We start from the raw sequence: 18,932 nt of genomic DNA, 5'->3' as shown, positions 1-18,932 counted from the left end.
ACTACTGGTGGTGATAGCTAATTTTTTTACAAAAAATGTTGAACAAGGCGATTTTGAAGTTGGCAATTGACAGAGAATTTCATGATCAGATTGGTGGGTGACGATATGAAAACAATAACAGATAAATTTCTGCCAAGATTTCATCCAACTTCTCATAGATGTACATCTGAAATACAAGAAGAATCAATTTTTCTCAGAAGAATATTATGTACAATAGGAGTTTGAGTATCTCCATTCAACTCAATGATGATCATACAAAATCACGAGTTAGAACAAGCAAAGGAACAAATCAGGACAACCATTATTTAGTCTAGAACTAAACAAGGACACCCTCCCTATTCTCCAGTTCAGTACACACCAGTATTTCCTCTCCATATAGGCATTTTTGAATAGAACTGGGGAACAAATGTGAAAAGGAGACAGCATTACTATAGCCACCACCTAATATACAATGGACAGCCATCTGAACAGCTTTTACTCATGTTAATACACATGAGAACGTGTGAATATGACCGATCAAGCTCCTCATGGCCACATACCATGCCCATACCGACCAAAAATTTGGTGCATGTCCGATTGACCAAAATTTCCATCACATAATACATTGTAGCTATCTTGCCTATGAACCAAGGTGGATCTGACACCCTTCTTGTTGGCTTTACAAGCAAAACTCTGGGTCTAATTAATGACTCCTTACTTGGCCGCATACCAGTTCTGTGCACACTTGGCATCAACAGAAAGGTCAACCTGGAGGAAGTTGGTGCCATAAAAGGGTTTGGACATGCATTCGGTGACTATAGCCTTGGCAAGCTCAGCTGACTCCGTAGGTCCTTCCAGTATCACTTCATCATGCACCTGGTTCCACAATATACTTGTCATTCTTCTTTTGGCTGCTTAGTGAAAAGAAAACTACCTACTCTAAGCAAAACTAACACCAAATGAGCTGCAATCTTTAGATGGATTGCTTTACAAAAATAGATGAATAAAAAAAAAATTATGGATCTTGTAGCAAGATTTAAAAAAAATATACTGGAAATAAAACAATGCTGATTAATTCAATCTGGAAGATTCACAAGGTTTAGCATCTAAAAGGAAAAAAAATAAATAACCTGAGATATTGAGAAAACAAGCCCACAAGTTAAAATTTGACCAGTAATAAGGCTTTCTTCTTTGTGGTTGCAAAAACATTTTGGGATGAGTTATCAGAACATGGCAAGTGGTAACTGAAGCAGGAGTCGCTCACAAACCTGATGACAATTGCACATAATATTCTGTAACAATGCTTCTAGAACTAGCCAAAAAGATATCTATATTATTGATGGAAAAAAAAAGTAAAATAGTGCAGATAAAGGTGCATTCTAATCAAACTCTGGCTCCTAATTCATGAGTCAATGCAGAAGCATCTAGTATCAACACTAACAGAGGACAGAAGAAAGTTACACTGGCATCAACATCCAATCAGACAATGCCTCTCATTGTGGTATATTAGGTCAAAAAAGGCATTTCAGGTCATCTACATCAAGTTCATAAGATCGTGATAATATAACATAAACCAACCTTATCAGCTAAAATTTTGCGTCAAAAAGGTAGTGCTCAATTTACGATTTGGGTTTAGAACTAACTATATGTAAGGTTATACAGTCAGGTTCCTGTAAGGAGTCAAAAGAAGTTGTTTGCAATGTAGGTCTAGTATAACTAGCACAGAACTGAAAAGAAAGTGCCGCCTCTAAACAGCCAGAAGCCATGCCCTGATGGAGTTCGCTAGAAAATTGGGATCCTTCAGAGTAAAATGGTAGAATATTCACATAAAGTGACCAAGGATCAATAATGTTAAAAAAAGAATGACATGACAGTAGCAGCATCACATTGATGCTCAAAAAGATATATGCGAGCATTAGTTCATTGACAGAAGGTAACCATCAAGCACTGTCCAGTAGGCACCGAGAGAAGAAACAACCGATATATTTGATGAAGATAAAGTGTTTAATATTCATTTTCAGAGAATAACTAATAAAATAACTTGGACCAAAAAAAAGTGGGCTAGAAACTCTAAATATGATGATCATAAGCATGTTACCCGTCTCTTACCAAATAAAATTAGCATCCAAGAGGAAGAAGGGGAAAGAAAGTTTATAGATAAATGAATCAGATTACAAGGATTGAGGAGATTAACCTAATCTGGTTGTCAAAAATTACAATTAATCTATTATCAGAAAATTATTAACTATGGATGATTAATTACTTTCTTTGTTTTGGATGAATATGGGGGAAAAAATCAAGAATGGGATCTGGTTAATAAACCTGCAATAATAGTCTCCATCCAAGCTCTTTCAGACGATTATTCCTGTCTATCTCAAGCATTGCACACATAGCAACATCTGCTGCGCTACCCTGTTAAAAGCAAAAGAAATATAATTGTTGCATAGGTAAAACAACTCTGCAGGAACAAATGCAATGGTAGCCATTTCAACTTTCAAGGAAAAGGACAAAAAATGAGATCATAATATTCTTTTCCAATTGATAAGTTGTTTTATATCACAATCAATTGTTCCAGACTTCCTAACCATATAGCATACATATAAGAAGGTCCAAAACTCAAGTTCACTCGAAACATTCATAAGATTTAATGCTTTTGATGATGTAATAAAAAACTGCACCATAAAGAAAACAGAGAAAAAAGTGAATAAAAAACCAACTTAACAGCATCACAAACTTCCGCACCAGATATCGGTAACAAGTTCACCAATGGTACTTGGTTCCACAGTGTATGCACTAGGGGGAGATTCTAAGTTCTCATATATCAGTTTAGGTAATGCTCTGTGTGTGTGTGTGTGTGTTGTGTTGTGTTGTGTGTATGTGCAACATACATGCTCTGTGCATGCAAGCATGTATAAATGTATATCTTAGTACATATCTAGGATTTGAAATTAATTTGCCATGCATGGAAGTATGTAACTCGAAAAAAATCAGATAATTTAGGAAATTGTTGAAAATTAAATAAATAAAAAGAACTTATTTTGAAAATATAGGATAGATAATATTCAAAAAGGGTTCTTTTTGGGTGTAAACCCTCCTAAATGTTCAAATATGCATGAATAACCTTGCAGAATTGCTATTTGCATATATAGCCTCATAAAACACTTGTTTTGCATGTATACCCTTCTTTTTCCTTTTTTTGCACATGTATTCATGTCATCTAATGCCGTTAAGAAATGAGCAGTTTAAAATTTAAATAACTGAAATACCCTTAATGGGTAGACTTGCCAAAAGAAAAATATATATGATATACATGTAAATGACAACTTTGTAAGGGTATTCATGCAAATTCAAAATATTTAGGAGGGTATACACGCAAAAAAACCATTCTAAAAATCAAGGAAATCTTTAAAAAAATTGAAAGTCAACATAAAAATCACAGAAGCGTGTTGTTATCAAGGAAGAACAAAATTATGAGAAAGTTTGGATAATAAATTTGAGAATGAGTTGCAAAAAATAAAATTGAGAATTACTGGATTATTTGTCAGTAGGTCATGGAATATCGTCTCCGGGATATTTATGCAATAAAACACAATCAAGAACAGGCCTTATCGCAATATCTTCAGTTTGCTATATGGATCTACACTCAGCCATCATCAAGCTATATGCAATTTACACCATTTCACACTTCACTGTGATTCAGTGCTTTCAGAGTAATCTTTGCCCATAAATGTGTACAAGTGCATTGCTCACCATCTAGTTCCTTTTTTCAGAAACACCAACTTTATAAGTGCTGCATCACGCCAAGGTTGAACAAAAGGATCATTTTGGTATTTCAGTAGGTAAAGAGATGTCTAACATCTTTTAGTTTTGTAAAAGAACTCAGAGGAAAATACAACTTTCAACTTCAGACATTGGTTACCTAAAGCAGGAGCAGATTTGAGTGTGACTGTAGGATACAGATTTATTTGAAAAATTGAAAATAGAAAGCAGGTTTTTCCCTAATAAATTCTGAAACAGGCAGGGAACCTAGATAGAAGTTTCCTGCTACTAATATCCAGACAACAGAACTCATGATAATGAATATGCTGATAACTTCAAAGGCAAATCTCCCAAACAAGTTCTTTCTAGTTGCAGCCAGGACATGCTAAAAAAGGAAAAGTACCTGTACTGGAGTATTGATTGCAGCTCTCTCCATGTGACCCTTCTGACCATGACTGGCATGAGTCATTGGAGGAAAACAGCGTCTCCGTCCTAGCAAAGTATAAACACACCCATGTTCCCATGCTTGTCTTTTGCATTCTTCTTGCCACCGGAGAACTTCTTTTCTATCATCGTACCAAAGTTTAACCGTTTTTTTTGCTTCTTTGGTAGAGACCTAAGCACAAAAATGTTATTGAGATGGACAGTTACATAGATATTTATATGATTCTTCCTAGAGATTTAATGACAATTGGTAAATATTAAATCAATACAGAACAATTTCCATCTATCTTTTAGATTATAAATTTTCTGCCAATAAATCCAGATATGTCAAAATAATATTCTTGGGACCACTGTTTCTGCATGTTTGTTTATCATTTTTCAATTCATTAGATACAACTGTATAACTATATGCTTAAGTAATTTTTTAAATGTGTCATAATACAAAATCATACATACAAAATATATACATCAAGCTTGGAAAACTTGTTACTTGAATGTCACTAGCCCACTTCTAAGCATCTGATTGGGCAACTCATACTTTTCAGAATAGATAGAATGGGGGTCCAAAAAAAGCTTTAAAATATTAAAAAATAACTCGATTTCATTTTAAAATGTATTATACTGCTCAGGACCTTCTAAGTATATCAATTTGTGGTCTCATGCTGAAAACTTGCATTACGTCTGTATATTATGACATGCATTTATGGATGTCGATGACCATGTATAACCACGCTTCACATCATTATTCAGTGGGATATACCATTCCATTATACTGTTTGATGACTATCCAAAAAAAAAAAACTGAATGGCTATTAGGCTTAACTGTTGTATAGCCAAGTCTTCATCAATTTTTTTTTACTTCTCTAAATTTATTTGATATCAACATCATTACACTACCAATATTCAGAAAACTTGCATAGTTCAAGCTTAATCTTAGGAACATGCTTTTCACAATTGAAAGACATGAGAGAGAATGAGAGCAAGATTAGTATAAATGCTCATATGACTTATATAGTATAAATCTGGCCATTAGAAAGTTTTTACTGAAACTCTGAAACCAACCTCAGTTTTAGATCTGATGTAGCTAAAACTGAAAAGGTTTGATTTTGTTTTGAGAGGTTCAGAAAAAACATCAAACCATATTCAAGACAGTTCATCAAATAGAACTCTTTTTAAAACAGCAAAGTGGCAAAACAAGTTAACAGCCACTAACAAACAAGAAAATAACAGATACATGCTTTTTTATTCTGAAAAAAAAAGAGCATGCAATGAGGATGATTCTAGAGCAGTGGGCTTGGCACCTCTATAAGGAACAGTGAGCTTGGTACATCTATAAGGAACAGTGGGCTTGGCACCTCTATAAGGAACAGTGGGCTCGGCACCTCTAAGGAACAGTAGGCCTGGCACCTCTAAGGAACAGTGGGCCTGGCACCTCTATAAGGAACATTTTCGTATTTTGACTTAGTGGCATCATAATAGGGGACATTCAAGGAGGATAAAGGTTCAAGAAATGGGAGCAAATAAATATTATCTATAACTTGGAAGGCTATCATAAATGTACATTTTGCTCAGTTAAGATTTTAATTTCATTCCAGAATCAAGTTGAGAGTGGCTTCAGATAATGCCTTAGAGTGGTGAGTTGTCATATATTTGCGTTTCTCAACCTTTGTCATATGCCAAGACAAGGATGCTTGGATAAGCTTTTTGCTCTACATCAATAAAGAGAAATCTAGCTAGGGCATGGATGAAATTTATTATGGAACCAACAATTAAAAGTTTGAGTGGTCAGGCCAGATACATAGTTGATGAATTGGTGCAAAACAAAGTTAAGAAAAGAAATTTATAACCTTTCTTGATTGACCTTCTCTCCTTTGATGTCCATGTGTTTTCCACGATCGTTTTGGCCTCAGTCGAAATGTCCGGAGACTATTGAAGAGGCTTTGAGCATTCACTCAGAATTTATAAAAAACGCAATAACCTAACCTATTGACTACATTGTTCTCCATCTAGCATTCTAGGGGACCACATGAAGAAAAGAAATAGCTACAATTATTAGGTTGAAGAAAAGTGATGAAGAGAAATGCAACAACACAATATAATTATATATGTAATTAGTATTTCATTTCGGATACTTAGCAACATCACTTGCAGGAATGGAAGGGTTCATGATGTCTCCATGCAACCACCAGCTGCTTCTGAGAATCTGACCATGGATTACTATATATTTTCATCTGATAGTTCTATACATCTTTATGAAGTATTTCTGTGTCTTTATGTAATCCATTTGCAAATAGATTCTGCCATGTCAAAGATCCATTAGCTTTTCTGAAGTCATACCACTAGAAACACCTTAAGACCTTTACAAACTAACAGAGTCGTGAAGCATCTAAGATACATGGACATGGATAGAAAAGCGAGTGCTCCACTATACCTAATAAAAGGCAATTAGTGCTTCAAGGATAGATCCATCCTCTTCTGATGTTACAGCTATATATTCACAAATATCTAAACGGAAATTGACTTTAACAGATTCAGCCTTTTTTAAAACCTCAAGATTAAACAGAGATGGCACCATTTATAGATAAGAGTACCTTCCAATCCCGAGAGAGCCCTACAGGAGTTTTTCCATAAGCAATAGAGAAATTAAGCATCTTAGCTTTCCTTCTTTCAGCAGCAAAAGCATCCTGTAACCAGCATAAACAGAAGGGAGGGACAGTACATGTCAGGTTCTTATTTTCCATGTAGCCATAAGCCTCGGAGGCTCAGAATTGGAACAAAAATGGTTAGTGTGATACAGATACAGAACAAACTAATAAATACTGATCCCTGACCTCTAGCTCAAAAATCTCACATATTAAAAAAAATTTAAAAAAACTTCAGCGATATCTTGAGATATCCTATCACATTCATGATGATGCAGAGAATCAAACACTCTGCACTATGCCTGCAATTGTCCCTTTTTCACATAATTTCATCACTCATGAAGAAATAAAAAAAAAATTACATGATTAAATCATACAAGGCAGATGCCAGTCAATATATAGAACAAGAGTTTACAGAAAGGTTCAAGTTGAAAGAGCTATTATCTGATGCATCAAAACATTCAAATCATCATGCTTACAGAAGGAGAAGTCAATTTTATTTGAATAAAAAAAATATGAACAGAAAAGATTCTAATTTATCTTGGTATTAGGGATTGCAAGATAAAAAAAACCATTAGGGATGGCATTGATTCTGTCGACCATCATACTCACATAGCAGCATGTTTATATCAGAAATCCCAAACACAGAGTCACAGACGCGCAAAAACCTGCACACCAACTTGCATGCACAGGAAAAAGGGAAATAAGTTGACATTGTAAGGTAGCAAGTCCGACCTTATAAAGTTTTCTGAAAACAAGAGGAAATACATCATTCATTTCATAATGCTAGTAGAGACCTAGTAATTTTATCTGGCATTATTAAAAGCCTTTGACTTTTCCACTGTATTTGAATCTCATAGCCATTGATACCTAAAAATGCCTACATTACTTACCATATTCTTTCATGCTATATGGTGATGACATTGATAGGACATGATAATAACAGTGACAACTTGCAAAACCTTTGACTGGAAGAAAATTGTGGTGGTACTTCTTCGAAAATTAGCATCCATTTAAATGTCATAGAGTTGGTAACTGAAAGGACAACTAGAATGATTGACTGGACAATTCTAGGTTACAATCCATACATGCAGAGAGCTATCAGTTGTGTATGCCTCCAGATTCCTCAGCTGTTTTACCAAACAAACATTATACAGTAGCAAGCCACAATTCATCTTCCTTTACAGTGCAGAAATACAGTGCTTCCCAAGGTTCAGAAAAAAACTAAATTTAGTATGCAATTCACTTCATGTACAGACAAATATTTAAATAGTTTCGGTAGTTTTTGTCCTAGTTTGGAAAACTGTGGTCAGGATTTAATTAAAAATTAAAAACAGGAATGAAATGGGATGCAAAAAATATGACAAAGAAGATTGAAAAAAGAAAATGGAAAAATAGTGCAGGTTTTAAAAACATTTTATTATCATTTACGACCATGACATTCTTTAACTAATAAAGTTTCAGCAGTCACAGTCTGAAACTAAATGAAGCAACAACATTTTATTTGCAAGTAAGAAAGATACATAAAAGAGAAACTAGAAAAAAAAATAGCAAAACCAAACAACCAAAGAACATATCACCCTACAATATGTTTCTTAAAAAAGAGAAGCATTTCTGCTGAAGAAAGAAGAAAACAAAGAGAAGCATTAGGTTGGTTATGGTAGCCATCATAGAAAATTAAATATCTTGGTTTTGAGATTCCTATTTAGTTTAGCAACTCAACAAAAGTAAGCATCAGTCTTGAAGAAACACAACTCAGCAATATATCAAATGCCAACAATTATGACCATAAATTTCACAAGACCATTAACAGACCAAAGAGTCCAACTTCTCTACATAAGGAACATATGCATTCAATTTGAAATTTACAAAGTCCCCACTTTTAATAATTTCAGAATCAGAAAATTACATGACTAAATTTGTGATTGTATGATCCAAAGTTCATCTCAACAAAGAATTATGATATAGTAGCAAAAGAATTAAGAAATATCACATATTTAGAAATAATCAAGAAATATCACATATTAACTCCAAATTTAGAAATAATCAAGAAATTTAGAAATAATCAAGAAATATCACATATTAACTCCAAATTGCATCTGAACATGAATACTAGTGCAACAACAAGTAATGAGAATGATGATAAAAATACTACATCCCAAGGAGATCGAATATGCTTGTGTAAAAAGCATGTGTATTGTAGCAACTTTCATTCAAATATTAGGAACTGAACTAAAACATTTGGGGATGAATTATCCCTATCCTTTGAAATTTATAGACTTCAACATCCAAATGCCTCCAAGCCTTCTGCAAACTTCCAAAATCCATCCAATTAAAAGGTTCAGTCTATAACATACTAGCAAGATCCCATTCTGAACTCAAGGGCATCATGAAAAAATAATAACAAAAGAATTTCAGCCAAGTTACAACTGAAAATTATCTGTTTCAATCTAAAACCACCCAACCAACCTATTCAACCAAAATAAATGAAAATACAGGATTTTTTCGAATCTAGATCATATCCAAACAAAACCAACCCAGTTCAGCTAGAAATGCACATTATGGTGCGTGGATAATGTTAGAAGTATGCCCTAGAAGCCAACGTGGCTGACGCATATTTGTAATCTGGGGCACAAATTTGTAATTTGACTCTTATTAATAAATAAGATTGGGCAATTTGTTTTTCATTCATGTTTGTATGTGTCCACGAATCGTCCAAGAAATTAATAGATGATGACACTTATTCTCAAGGAGTTGAGAATTTGAGGCATATGTCATTAGGGATTAATTTCTAAATGCTCCTGATCGATGGATCCATCACGAGGGATGGTGATCGATCCGCTGAGATTAGTGCACAGATCACTTAGTCAGATGGACGAGTCTCGAGTCCACGGTGTAGAGACACTGGAGTGATTATGCAAGTACTTGTTAGAGAACAAAGTACTAAGCGTAACCAAAGATAGTAGTCATATGGATGTTTATCCACTCGTCAGTGATTACTTATGCTGCAGTTGTATAACTAGTCCTTTGACCTGCGATGCCTCAGCTATTCACTATGAGGTTGCTGTAATTTGACGAGCATGTGAACTTGGGCCCTAGCCATTCGGATCCTTGTAGTGCGGATTGGTTACAGTAGGTTCATTTTGGAATAGAGTTGCATCTAGATCGGATCTATCGACCTTGATAAATTAGGAGTGATCCTATGTGATTTATGAGACTGAGTTCGATAAATTCCTGGCCAAGTATTTTGGAAAAAGAGTTTTCCATATCTCGAACTGGAAGTTATATAAATTTAACATATGACGGACGATGGGGTTTGACGAGATATCCATAACCTCCGTCACGTCGGGATCCATGATAGAAGGACTGTATCATACACTAACTGCACCTAGAGGTTCAGACATTCCATTCTGCTAGGTTACCACCACATACTGCTAGATGTCACTAGTGGATTGTGAGACTTGAAGGCATTCACTTGGTGATCAGTGAACCCTGAGAGTAGAATTGAAATCGTTTCAGTCCACTGAAAGGAGTTTCAGTGATATTGAGATGGAGATCTCAATATATCTCACTACCAGTCAGAATAGAACCTACGGAGTCACACACATAGAGAATTTAATTAGTCAGACTATTATAATTGTGATTTAGAATCACAATAGAAATCAATCATCAATATAATTGGTGATTGAATTAACCCACTAAGTGTTAGTGAGTTAATGGAAGAAGAATTAAGTGACATTGATTGCAATTGGGCTGATTTAATGAGCCAAATCAAATTGGGTTCGACCCAAATTGATTTGGGTTCATGATTGGGTCAATTTGATTAAACCAAGGTTTGTGCGGATTTTAAAGACCACATGTCGTCGTAGGATGAATATGACTTAAGTCATGTTCACACTATGCGGACTTTAAAGTCAACATGGCGTCGTAGGATGCATGCTCCCAAATCAATTAATTCTCCTAATGAGATTAGGAATCCTAATGTGATTAGAAAATTAATCAATTGATTAAGTGGACACATGTCATGCATCTATGAGCACAAGGATTGGACACTTGGCATTAATCCAAGGGTGGGTTATAGTCCCATACTCCTAATAAGATTAGGAGAGGCCCTAAACCCAATCTATAAAAGGGTAGCAAGGGAGACATTATGAATTAATTCTCTCCTCTTCCTCTCCACGCCTCCTCTTCTTTCTTCCTCCTCTACGACAGCAAGGGGTCTTCATCCTCCTCTTCTTCCACGGTAGCAAGGCAAGGAAGATCCACGTGCAAGGTTGAAGAAGAAAGCTTCTTCATCAAGAAGGTAAGTTGCAGATTCTTATTCCAACTTATGATAGTCATGAGAGGTCTTTGCAAGGAGCTAGCACTCCGGTAAGACCCATTCTCAGATGATTAGATCCTCGTGTGGATACCTGCAGAGGCGGAACAATTATGCGGCTCAAACAGGAACCTAGAATAGATCATCAGGCTGCGGTGTTCTACACCTGCAGAATTTTTGAAGATGAGAACTTCAAATCTAATAACTTCTGATTTTGTTTCAGTTTTATAAATCTTAATCAACCCTCCTCAAATCCTAATCTTCCCTTCCTAATGAGTTCAAAGATCTTCTGGATTTGGATCTAGAAAATTTTTTGAATTCTACGATCCGAGGCACGTTCATACGATGAACGACGTCCCGTTCGAATTCCGCTGCGAACGTCGCATCGAACGGGGTGTAACTCAGTAGATAATTGCATACAATCAGACATTTGAATATAGCATAAATACTTTGTAAAACCAAATGTATGTTAAGTTTGATTGAGAATAGAGATATTCACTAAATAAAGCATGAAGAAGGTTAGTGCCAGTTGGATACGCCATTGATTTTTCAAGGAAGCCGCTTGATATCACAAAAGAGCACTATCAAAAAAAAAAAGGACAAATGCAACTTCCACATGAGCCAAATTGTGACACCTGACAGACTAGGAAAATCCTTGACAATTTGAATTTTTTACATCTAGCAGTCACAAAAAATTACTGAGTACTGAGTCAACTCCGTAGGAGCTAGACATGCTGATTTGTCTTACTACGATCTGACTACAAAATCATGGTGTCCATAAGATCAATTAGATAAACAAAAAAAAACAACATAACGAAGTCGCAAATAGAAAGATGCTAGGAAAATAATAAAAAAATGACCTTTACATTTCTTTTTACAAGTGAAATTTTTCATGTTTATACTAAAACAACAAAAAAGAAAGCTAGAACGATGAAAGCATTATTTCCTTGACATATCTTCCAACAAAGTTACTGGAATAAATCAACTGCTTGCTATTCATAACGTTATTTATTTACGATCCCAAACTATGAGTGTACAAAGATTCAGCACATAATTACCTTCAAAAGTGGAACTGGAGGTTTCTCTTCACCAGGTTGAGGATGCCACTCAAGAAGTACTCTCTTTTCTTCAACAGCTTTACGGATATGGGCATACATATTCACAGCTGTCCTAGAATGGAAATCTCCACCAGCTTTGAAGGCATCCAGCATGCTTTTACAGTTTGCAAGATGTGCTAAGATCCTAAGCTCCAGCTATTTATGATTTATTCAACAACATCCAATGTAATAAAAAAACAAATTAATTCATGCAATAAAAAACTATGGTTTTAGGAAGCAACAATTTTTTATTGGCGTTTGGCCTACTAACCTGCCCATAATCAGCAACAATAAGAGTGTGTCCGGGTTCAGCAATAAAAGCCTGCCGAATTTTGTACCGATCCTTCTCTAATGCTGGTTGATTCTGATTGTAAGGCAGGAAAAAACATGTAAATAAAATCTTGTAAAATTTGTAAAAGACTATGCAATAAGCACAATTGTATACTAATAATCTCATAATAGGGGCAAAATGCAGGGTCAGTTTAACCGAATAAATCATCCACCAACCTTCATAGATAATAACATGATCAAATGATTGAGCTACGCGGTGGACAGCAACAAACTTTAGAAATGGGTTGTCAATATTACAAATGCTCCAAGAGCATTATACTTCCATAAATTACAGGATGCTGGTTCAATCCTACACTCATGGAATAAAATACAAAACCAAACAATATGCAGCATATAATAACACAAAACCCAAATAAATTTGACCTTACACAATCTCAAGTTTAGAAATTTTTCTAGGTATCTTTCTTGTTTCCCTCATACTATTTTATAATTAAATGTTTATCACTTGCAGAACTCAAAAAAAAATCCATCTAGCATCAAAAAATTGTTTCATTATTGCTAAATGAAAAATAAAAGTGCCAATTGAAAACTTGGTTTTCTAGCACATGAGAACATCAAATATCCAGATGGCTCAAATACAACAGTTTCTAAAATAGCTGCTTTCCTTCTAGGACACCCCTCTTTCACCTTAGTGAAAGGAAGCAGTTGTTTTAGAAATTCCCATTTCTAAAACTATAAATAAGTAGTACTAATCCTATTGCACGATAAAGATTTAGAAGAAACTTCTTATTCATGTATTAAAACATATGAATAAGAAGTGGAGAATCTATACCCCCGACTTACCTAACAGAGGGACGAGGGCTCTCTCTCTCCACTTCACCACCGGATACTGTATGGAAAATAACTTCTGATTTCTTATCCCGAACTTAGGACAAGTATCCGGGCAATTGTTCGAATACTTCTCCTGTTGTTCTGTTTCCTCTCCTCCCTTTCCGGAAAGCTGAAATTCCAAAAAACCGGATTTCAGAGTATAGGAATATTCCCTCTGAGGGGGACGAGGCCATAGGCCGAAGGGGGGTAAGAATATCCTATAAAAGATGGGAAGGGGAGGGGGTTCGGGGGAGGGGAAACCTTCCCTTCCCCTGATATCCCTAACCCTTGGAAGGGGAGGGGGTTCGGGGGAGGGGAAACCTTCCCTTCCCCAGAAATCCTTAAAGTTTCCCAAACCTAAGTTTGCGAGGTTCGGATTCCATACAGCGTTTTGTTGTATCCGTATGGAGCCAGTATCGGTCGATCGCTTGGAACACCACCCCGTTGGGTCATCGATTTGGTGGGAGTAGTTCTACTTCTCTTTTCCTACGGCGCGGCAATACACCTACCGAATTTTACCTAACCCAACATATCTCTGCCTTCTTGTATGTATCAATTCTGGATCTCTAAACCTTTTTATTCACTAAGATATGTTTGGTTAAATGAATGTAGGAGGAAATGGTTTAGAGATATCCAGTCGGTAAATCCTGAGACTAGTTTACTTCAGACTTTCCCGGCTAGTCTAGGGCCCTAGACCTGGCGGAGAACAACTTCAGCGATAATAAATCCTAATCCATCAGTGCCGTAGATAAATGGATCCTTAGAAGGATTTACTCGGGAAAGCTTTTCCAACTAGGTGATACATGTTCAGAGATTATTTAATGTTAAAAGTCATCCGATAAAAGTTGGACTTTAAGTCGGAGATAATCGGATCAACTTTCACCCACTTTATAACTCGTTTTTTATAGAGGAAATCCACGCTTCAAAAAAGAAGTGAAGTGAGGCTTTCCAAGCAAAACGAAACGAGGACTTTCCTTTTCAAACTTGTAACCACTCCCCCCGAGGGGGACGAGGCCATAGGCCGAAGGGGGGAAACACACCGTAAATGGAAGGTAAGTTTCTCCGACACAACTCCGATCGGAGAAACTTTCACTTGTAAGGACTCCCCCCGAGGAGGTTGGGGGGGAAACGTTCCACATAAACACTCCCCCCGAGGGGGTTGGGGGGGAAACGTTCCATAAATGGAAGAGGAGTTCAGGTATTGGATGCCATCTCTAAGGGAGGGCATTCAATACCGGATAAGAGGTAAGGCTTCGCCGTTTGAGAACACCTCTTTCACCTTAGTGAAAGGAAGCAGTTGTTTTAGAAATTCCCATTTCTAAAACTACAAATAAATAGTACTAATCCTATTGCACGATAAAGATTTAGAAGAAACTTCTTATTCATGTATTAAAACATATGAATAAGAAGTGGAGAATCTATACCCCCGACTTACCTAACAGAGGGACAAGGGCTCTCTCTCCACTTCACCACCGGATACTGTATGAAAAATAACTTCTGATTTCTTATCCCGAACTTAGGACAAGTATCTGGGCAATTGTTCGAATACTTCTTCTGTTGTTCTGTTTCCTCTCCTCCCTTTCCGGAAAGCTGAAATTCCGGAAAACCGGATTTCAGAGTATAGAAATATTCCCCCTGAGGGGGACGAGGCCATAGGCCGAAGGGGGGTAAGAATATCCTATAAAAGATTGGAAGGGGAGGGGGTTCGGGGGAGGGGAAACCTTCCCTTCCCCTGATATCCCTAACCCTTGGAAGAGGAGGGGGTTGGGGAAACCTTCCCTTCCCCAGAAATCCTTAAAGTTTCCCGAACCTAAGTTTGCGAGGTTCGGGTTCCATACAGTGCTTTGTTGTATCCGTATGGAGCCAGTATCGGTCGATCGCTTGGGACACCACCCCGTTGGGTCATCGATTTGGTGGGAGTAGTTCTACTTCTCTTTTCCTACGGCGCGGCAATACACCTACCGAATTTTACCTAACCCAACATATCTCTGCCCTCTTGTATGTATCAATTCTGGATCTCTAAACCTTTTTATTCACTAAGATATGTTTGGTTAAATGAATGTAGGAGGAAATGGTTTAGAGATATCCAGTCGGTAAATCCTGAGACTAGTTTACTTCAGACTTTCCCGGCTAGTCTAGGGCCCTAGACCTGGCGGAGAACAACTTCAGCGATAATAAATCCTAATCCATCAGTGCCGTAGATAAATGGGTCCTTAGAAGGATTTACTCGGAAAAGCTTTTCCAACTAGGTGATACATGTTCAGAGATTATTTAATGTTAAAAGTCATCCGATAAAAGTTGGACTTTAAGTCGGAGATAATCGGATCAACTTTCACCCACTTTATAACTCGTTTTTTATAGAGAAAATCCACGCTTCAAAAAAAAAGTGAAGTGAGGCTTTCCAAGCCGAACGAAACGAGGACTTTCCTTTTCAAACTTGTAACCACTCCCCCCGAGGGGGACGAGGCCATAGGCCGAAGGGGGGAAACGAACCATAAATGGAAGGTAAGTTTCTCCGACACAACTCCGATCGGAGAAACTTTCACTTGTAAGGACTCCCCCCGAGGGGGTTGGGGGGAAACGTTCCATATAAACACTCCCCCCGAGGGGGTTGGGGGGGAAACGTTCCATAAATGGAAGAGGAGTTCAGGTATTGGATGCCATCTCTAAGGGAGGGCATTCAATACCGGATAAGAGGTAAGGCTTCGCCGTTTGAGAACACCTCTTTCACCTTAGTGAAAGGAAGCAGTTGTTTTAGAAATTCCCATTTCTAAAACTATAAATAAGTAGTACTAATCCTATTGCATGATAAAGATTTAGAAGAAACTTCTTATTCATGTATTAAAACATATGAATAAGAAGTGGAGAATCTATACCCCCGACTTACCTAACAGAGGGACGAGGGCTCTCTCTCTCCACTTCACCACCGGATACTGTATGGAAAATAACTTCTGATTTCTTATCCCGAACTTAGGACAAGTATCCGGGCAATTGTTCGAATACTTCTCCTGTTGTTTTATTTCCTCTCCTCCCTTTCCGGAAAGCTGACATTCCGGAAAACCGGATTTCAGAGTATAGGAATATTCCCCTTGAGGGGGACGAGGCCATAGGCTGAAGGGGGGTAAGAATATCCTATAAAAGATGGGAAGGGGAGGGGGTTCGGGGGAGGGGAAACCTTCCCTTCCCCTGATATCCCTAACCCTTGGAAGGGGAGGGGGTTCGGGGGAGGGAAAACCTTCCCTTCCCCAGAAATCCTTAAAGTTTTCCGAACCTAAGTTTGCGAGGTTCGGGTTCCATACAGTGTTTTGTTGTATCCGTATGGAGCCAGTATCGGTCGATCGCTTGGGACACCACCCCGTTGGGTCATCGATTTGGTGGGAGTAGTTCTACTTCTCTTTTCCTACGGCGCGGCAATACACCTACCGAATTTTACCTAACCCAACATATCTCTGCCTTCTTGTATGTATCAATTCTGGATCTCTAAACCTTTTTATTCACTAAGATATGTTTGGTTAAATGAATGTAGGAGGAAATGGTTTAGAGATATCCAGTCGGTAAATCCTAAGACTAGTTTACTTCGGACTTTTCCGGCTAGTCTAGGGCCCGAGACCTGGCGGAAAACAACTTCAGCGATAATAAATCCTAATCCATCAGTGCCGTAGATAAATGGATCCTTAGAAGGATTTACTCGGGAAAGCTTTTCCAACTAGGTGATACATGTTCAGAGATTATTTAATGTTAAAAGTCATCCGATAAAAGTTGGACTTTAAGTCGGAGATAATCGGATCAACTTTCACCCACTTTATAACTCGTTTTTTATAGAGAAAATCCACGCTTCAAAAAAGAAGTGAAGTGAGGCTTTCCAAGCCGAACGAAATGAGGACTTTCCTTTTCAAACTTGTAACCACTCCCCCCGAGGGGGACGAGGCCATAGGCCGAAGGGGGGAAACGAACCATAAATGGAAGGTAAGTTTCTCCGACACAACTCCGATCGGAGAAACTTTCACTTGTAAGGACTCCCCCCGAGGGGGTTGGGGGGAAACGTTCCATATAAACACTCCCCCCGAGGGGGTTGGGGGGGAAACGTTCCATAAATGGAAGAGGAGTTCAGGTATTGGATGCCATCTCTAAGGGAGGGCATTCAATACCGGATAAGAGGTAAGGCTTCGCCGTTTGAGAACACCTCTTTCACCTCAGTGAAAGGAAGCAGTTGTTTTAGAAATTCCCATTTCTAAAACTATAAATAAGTAGTACTAATCCTATTGCACGATAAAGATTTAGAAGAAACTTCTTATTCATGTATTAAAACATATGAATAAGAAGTGGAGAATCTATACCCCCGACTTACCTAACAGAGGGACAAGGGCTCTCTCTCTCCACTTCACCACCGGATACTGTATGGAAAATAACTTCTGATTTCTTATCCCGAACTTAGGACAAGTATCCGGGCAATTGTTCGAATACTTCTCATGTTGTTCTGTTTCCTCTCCTCCCTTTCCGGAAAGCTGAAATTCCGGAAAACCGGATTTCAGAGTATAGGAATATTCCCCCTGAGGGGGACGAGACCATAGGCTGAAGGGGGGTAAGAATATCCTATAAAAGATGGGAAGGGGAGGGGGTTCGAGGGAGGGGAAACCTTCCCTTCCCGTGATATCCCTAACCCTTGGAAGGGGAGGGGGTTCGGAGGAGGGGAAACCTTCCCTTCCCCAGAAATCTTTAAAGTTTCCCGAACCTAAGTTTGCGAGGTTCGGGTTCCATACAGTGTTTTGTTGTATCCGTATGGAGCCAGTATCGGTCGATCGCTTGGGACACCACCCCGTTGGGTCATCAATTTGGTGAGAGTAGTTCTACTTCTCTTTTCCTACGACGCGGCAATACACCTACCGAATTTTACCTAACCCAACATATCTCTGCCTTCTTGTATGTATCAATTCTGGATCTCTAAACCTTTTTATTAACTAAGATATGTATCTCTGCCTTCTTGTATTCTAACCTTTTGAACATTTAAGTTTCCTGACTATAATATTGAGTCATGATATGCAAAGAATACATCCACATAAGATTAAGGATTGAAATATTGCCCCTACCAACCCTGTATTTCCCAGTACGTATCATATCAACCAGAGTGGCTTCTTGTGATGGTACAACAGATGAACTGACCACATACCCACTTTTGCCACTCTGAAACAACCCTCTGCCCCGTACAACTTGTACGCTTTTTCTGGCTCATTTGAACCAACAGGTACCAGCTCATCGTAGTGTGTATTCTACCAGCCAGTGACCAATACAGGTCCATAGCTCAATTTTCAAATCCATGCATTTAAATGATGAGTATGACAAAGCGATAGAAGGGAGAAGAAGTGCACCATAACATAAAACAATCAATGTGAAATTTATGCAAGAGGTATTAAATCTTTCAAGCAAAAATTAGCAACTTGGCAAGAATATCGGGAATATTGCCTCATAATCAACCATTCTCGCCACTTCGAACAACCATATGACAAATAGGGCAGCAAAAGAGATTAGATCAGA

The 18,932-nt window shown here is 37.8% G+C and overlaps 1 protein-coding gene and 1 long non-coding RNA gene across 5 annotated transcripts in view; both read right to left on the bottom strand.

Moving 5' to 3' along the window:
- Window positions 1–172: 172 nt before the first annotated feature.
- Window positions 173–18,932, bottom strand: part of LOC103721207 (DNA polymerase I A, chloroplastic-like) — a 31,551-nt gene continuing 12,791 nt past the window's right edge. For 2 of the 4 annotated variants that reach the window (XM_039117213.3, XM_088701511.2), the window contains exons 7-12: window positions 12,511–12,603; window positions 12,201–12,395; window positions 6,774–6,866; window positions 4,142–4,354; window positions 2,302–2,391; window positions 173–855 (exon numbers count right to left, since the gene is read on the bottom strand). In XM_039117213.3, the coding sequence (XP_038973141.3) occupies window positions 694–855; window positions 2,302–2,391; window positions 4,142–4,354; window positions 6,774–6,866; window positions 12,201–12,395; window positions 12,511–12,603 (846 nt within the window). In that variant the 3' untranslated portion in view covers window positions 173–693. Of the gene's footprint in view, window positions 856–1,109; window positions 1,248–2,301; window positions 2,392–4,141; window positions 4,355–6,773; window positions 6,867–7,436; window positions 7,493–12,200; window positions 12,396–12,510; window positions 12,604–18,932 lie in introns of those variants that run through there. The other 2 variants (XR_005507496.3, XM_088701512.2) reach the window with 2 other exon arrangements.
- LOC148702997 (uncharacterized) lies at window positions 13,358–18,928 on the bottom strand. The gene is made up of 2 exons (XR_016396004.1): window positions 15,175–18,928; window positions 13,358–15,121 (listed from the first exon to the last, which is right to left on the bottom strand). It is a non-coding gene; the product is annotated as an uncharacterized LOC148702997 (long non-coding RNA).

Source organism: Phoenix dactylifera, chromosome 7 (genome assembly GCF_051530095.1).
Source record: "Phoenix dactylifera cultivar Ajwa chromosome 7, Ajwa_hap1_PhDact_Kaust_v1.1, whole genome shotgun sequence".
NCBI classification, from domain to species: Eukaryota; Viridiplantae; Streptophyta; class Magnoliopsida; order Arecales; family Arecaceae; genus Phoenix; species Phoenix dactylifera.
Note: the sequence above shows the minus strand (reverse complement) of the source record. Positions and strands in the feature narration are given on the sequence as shown.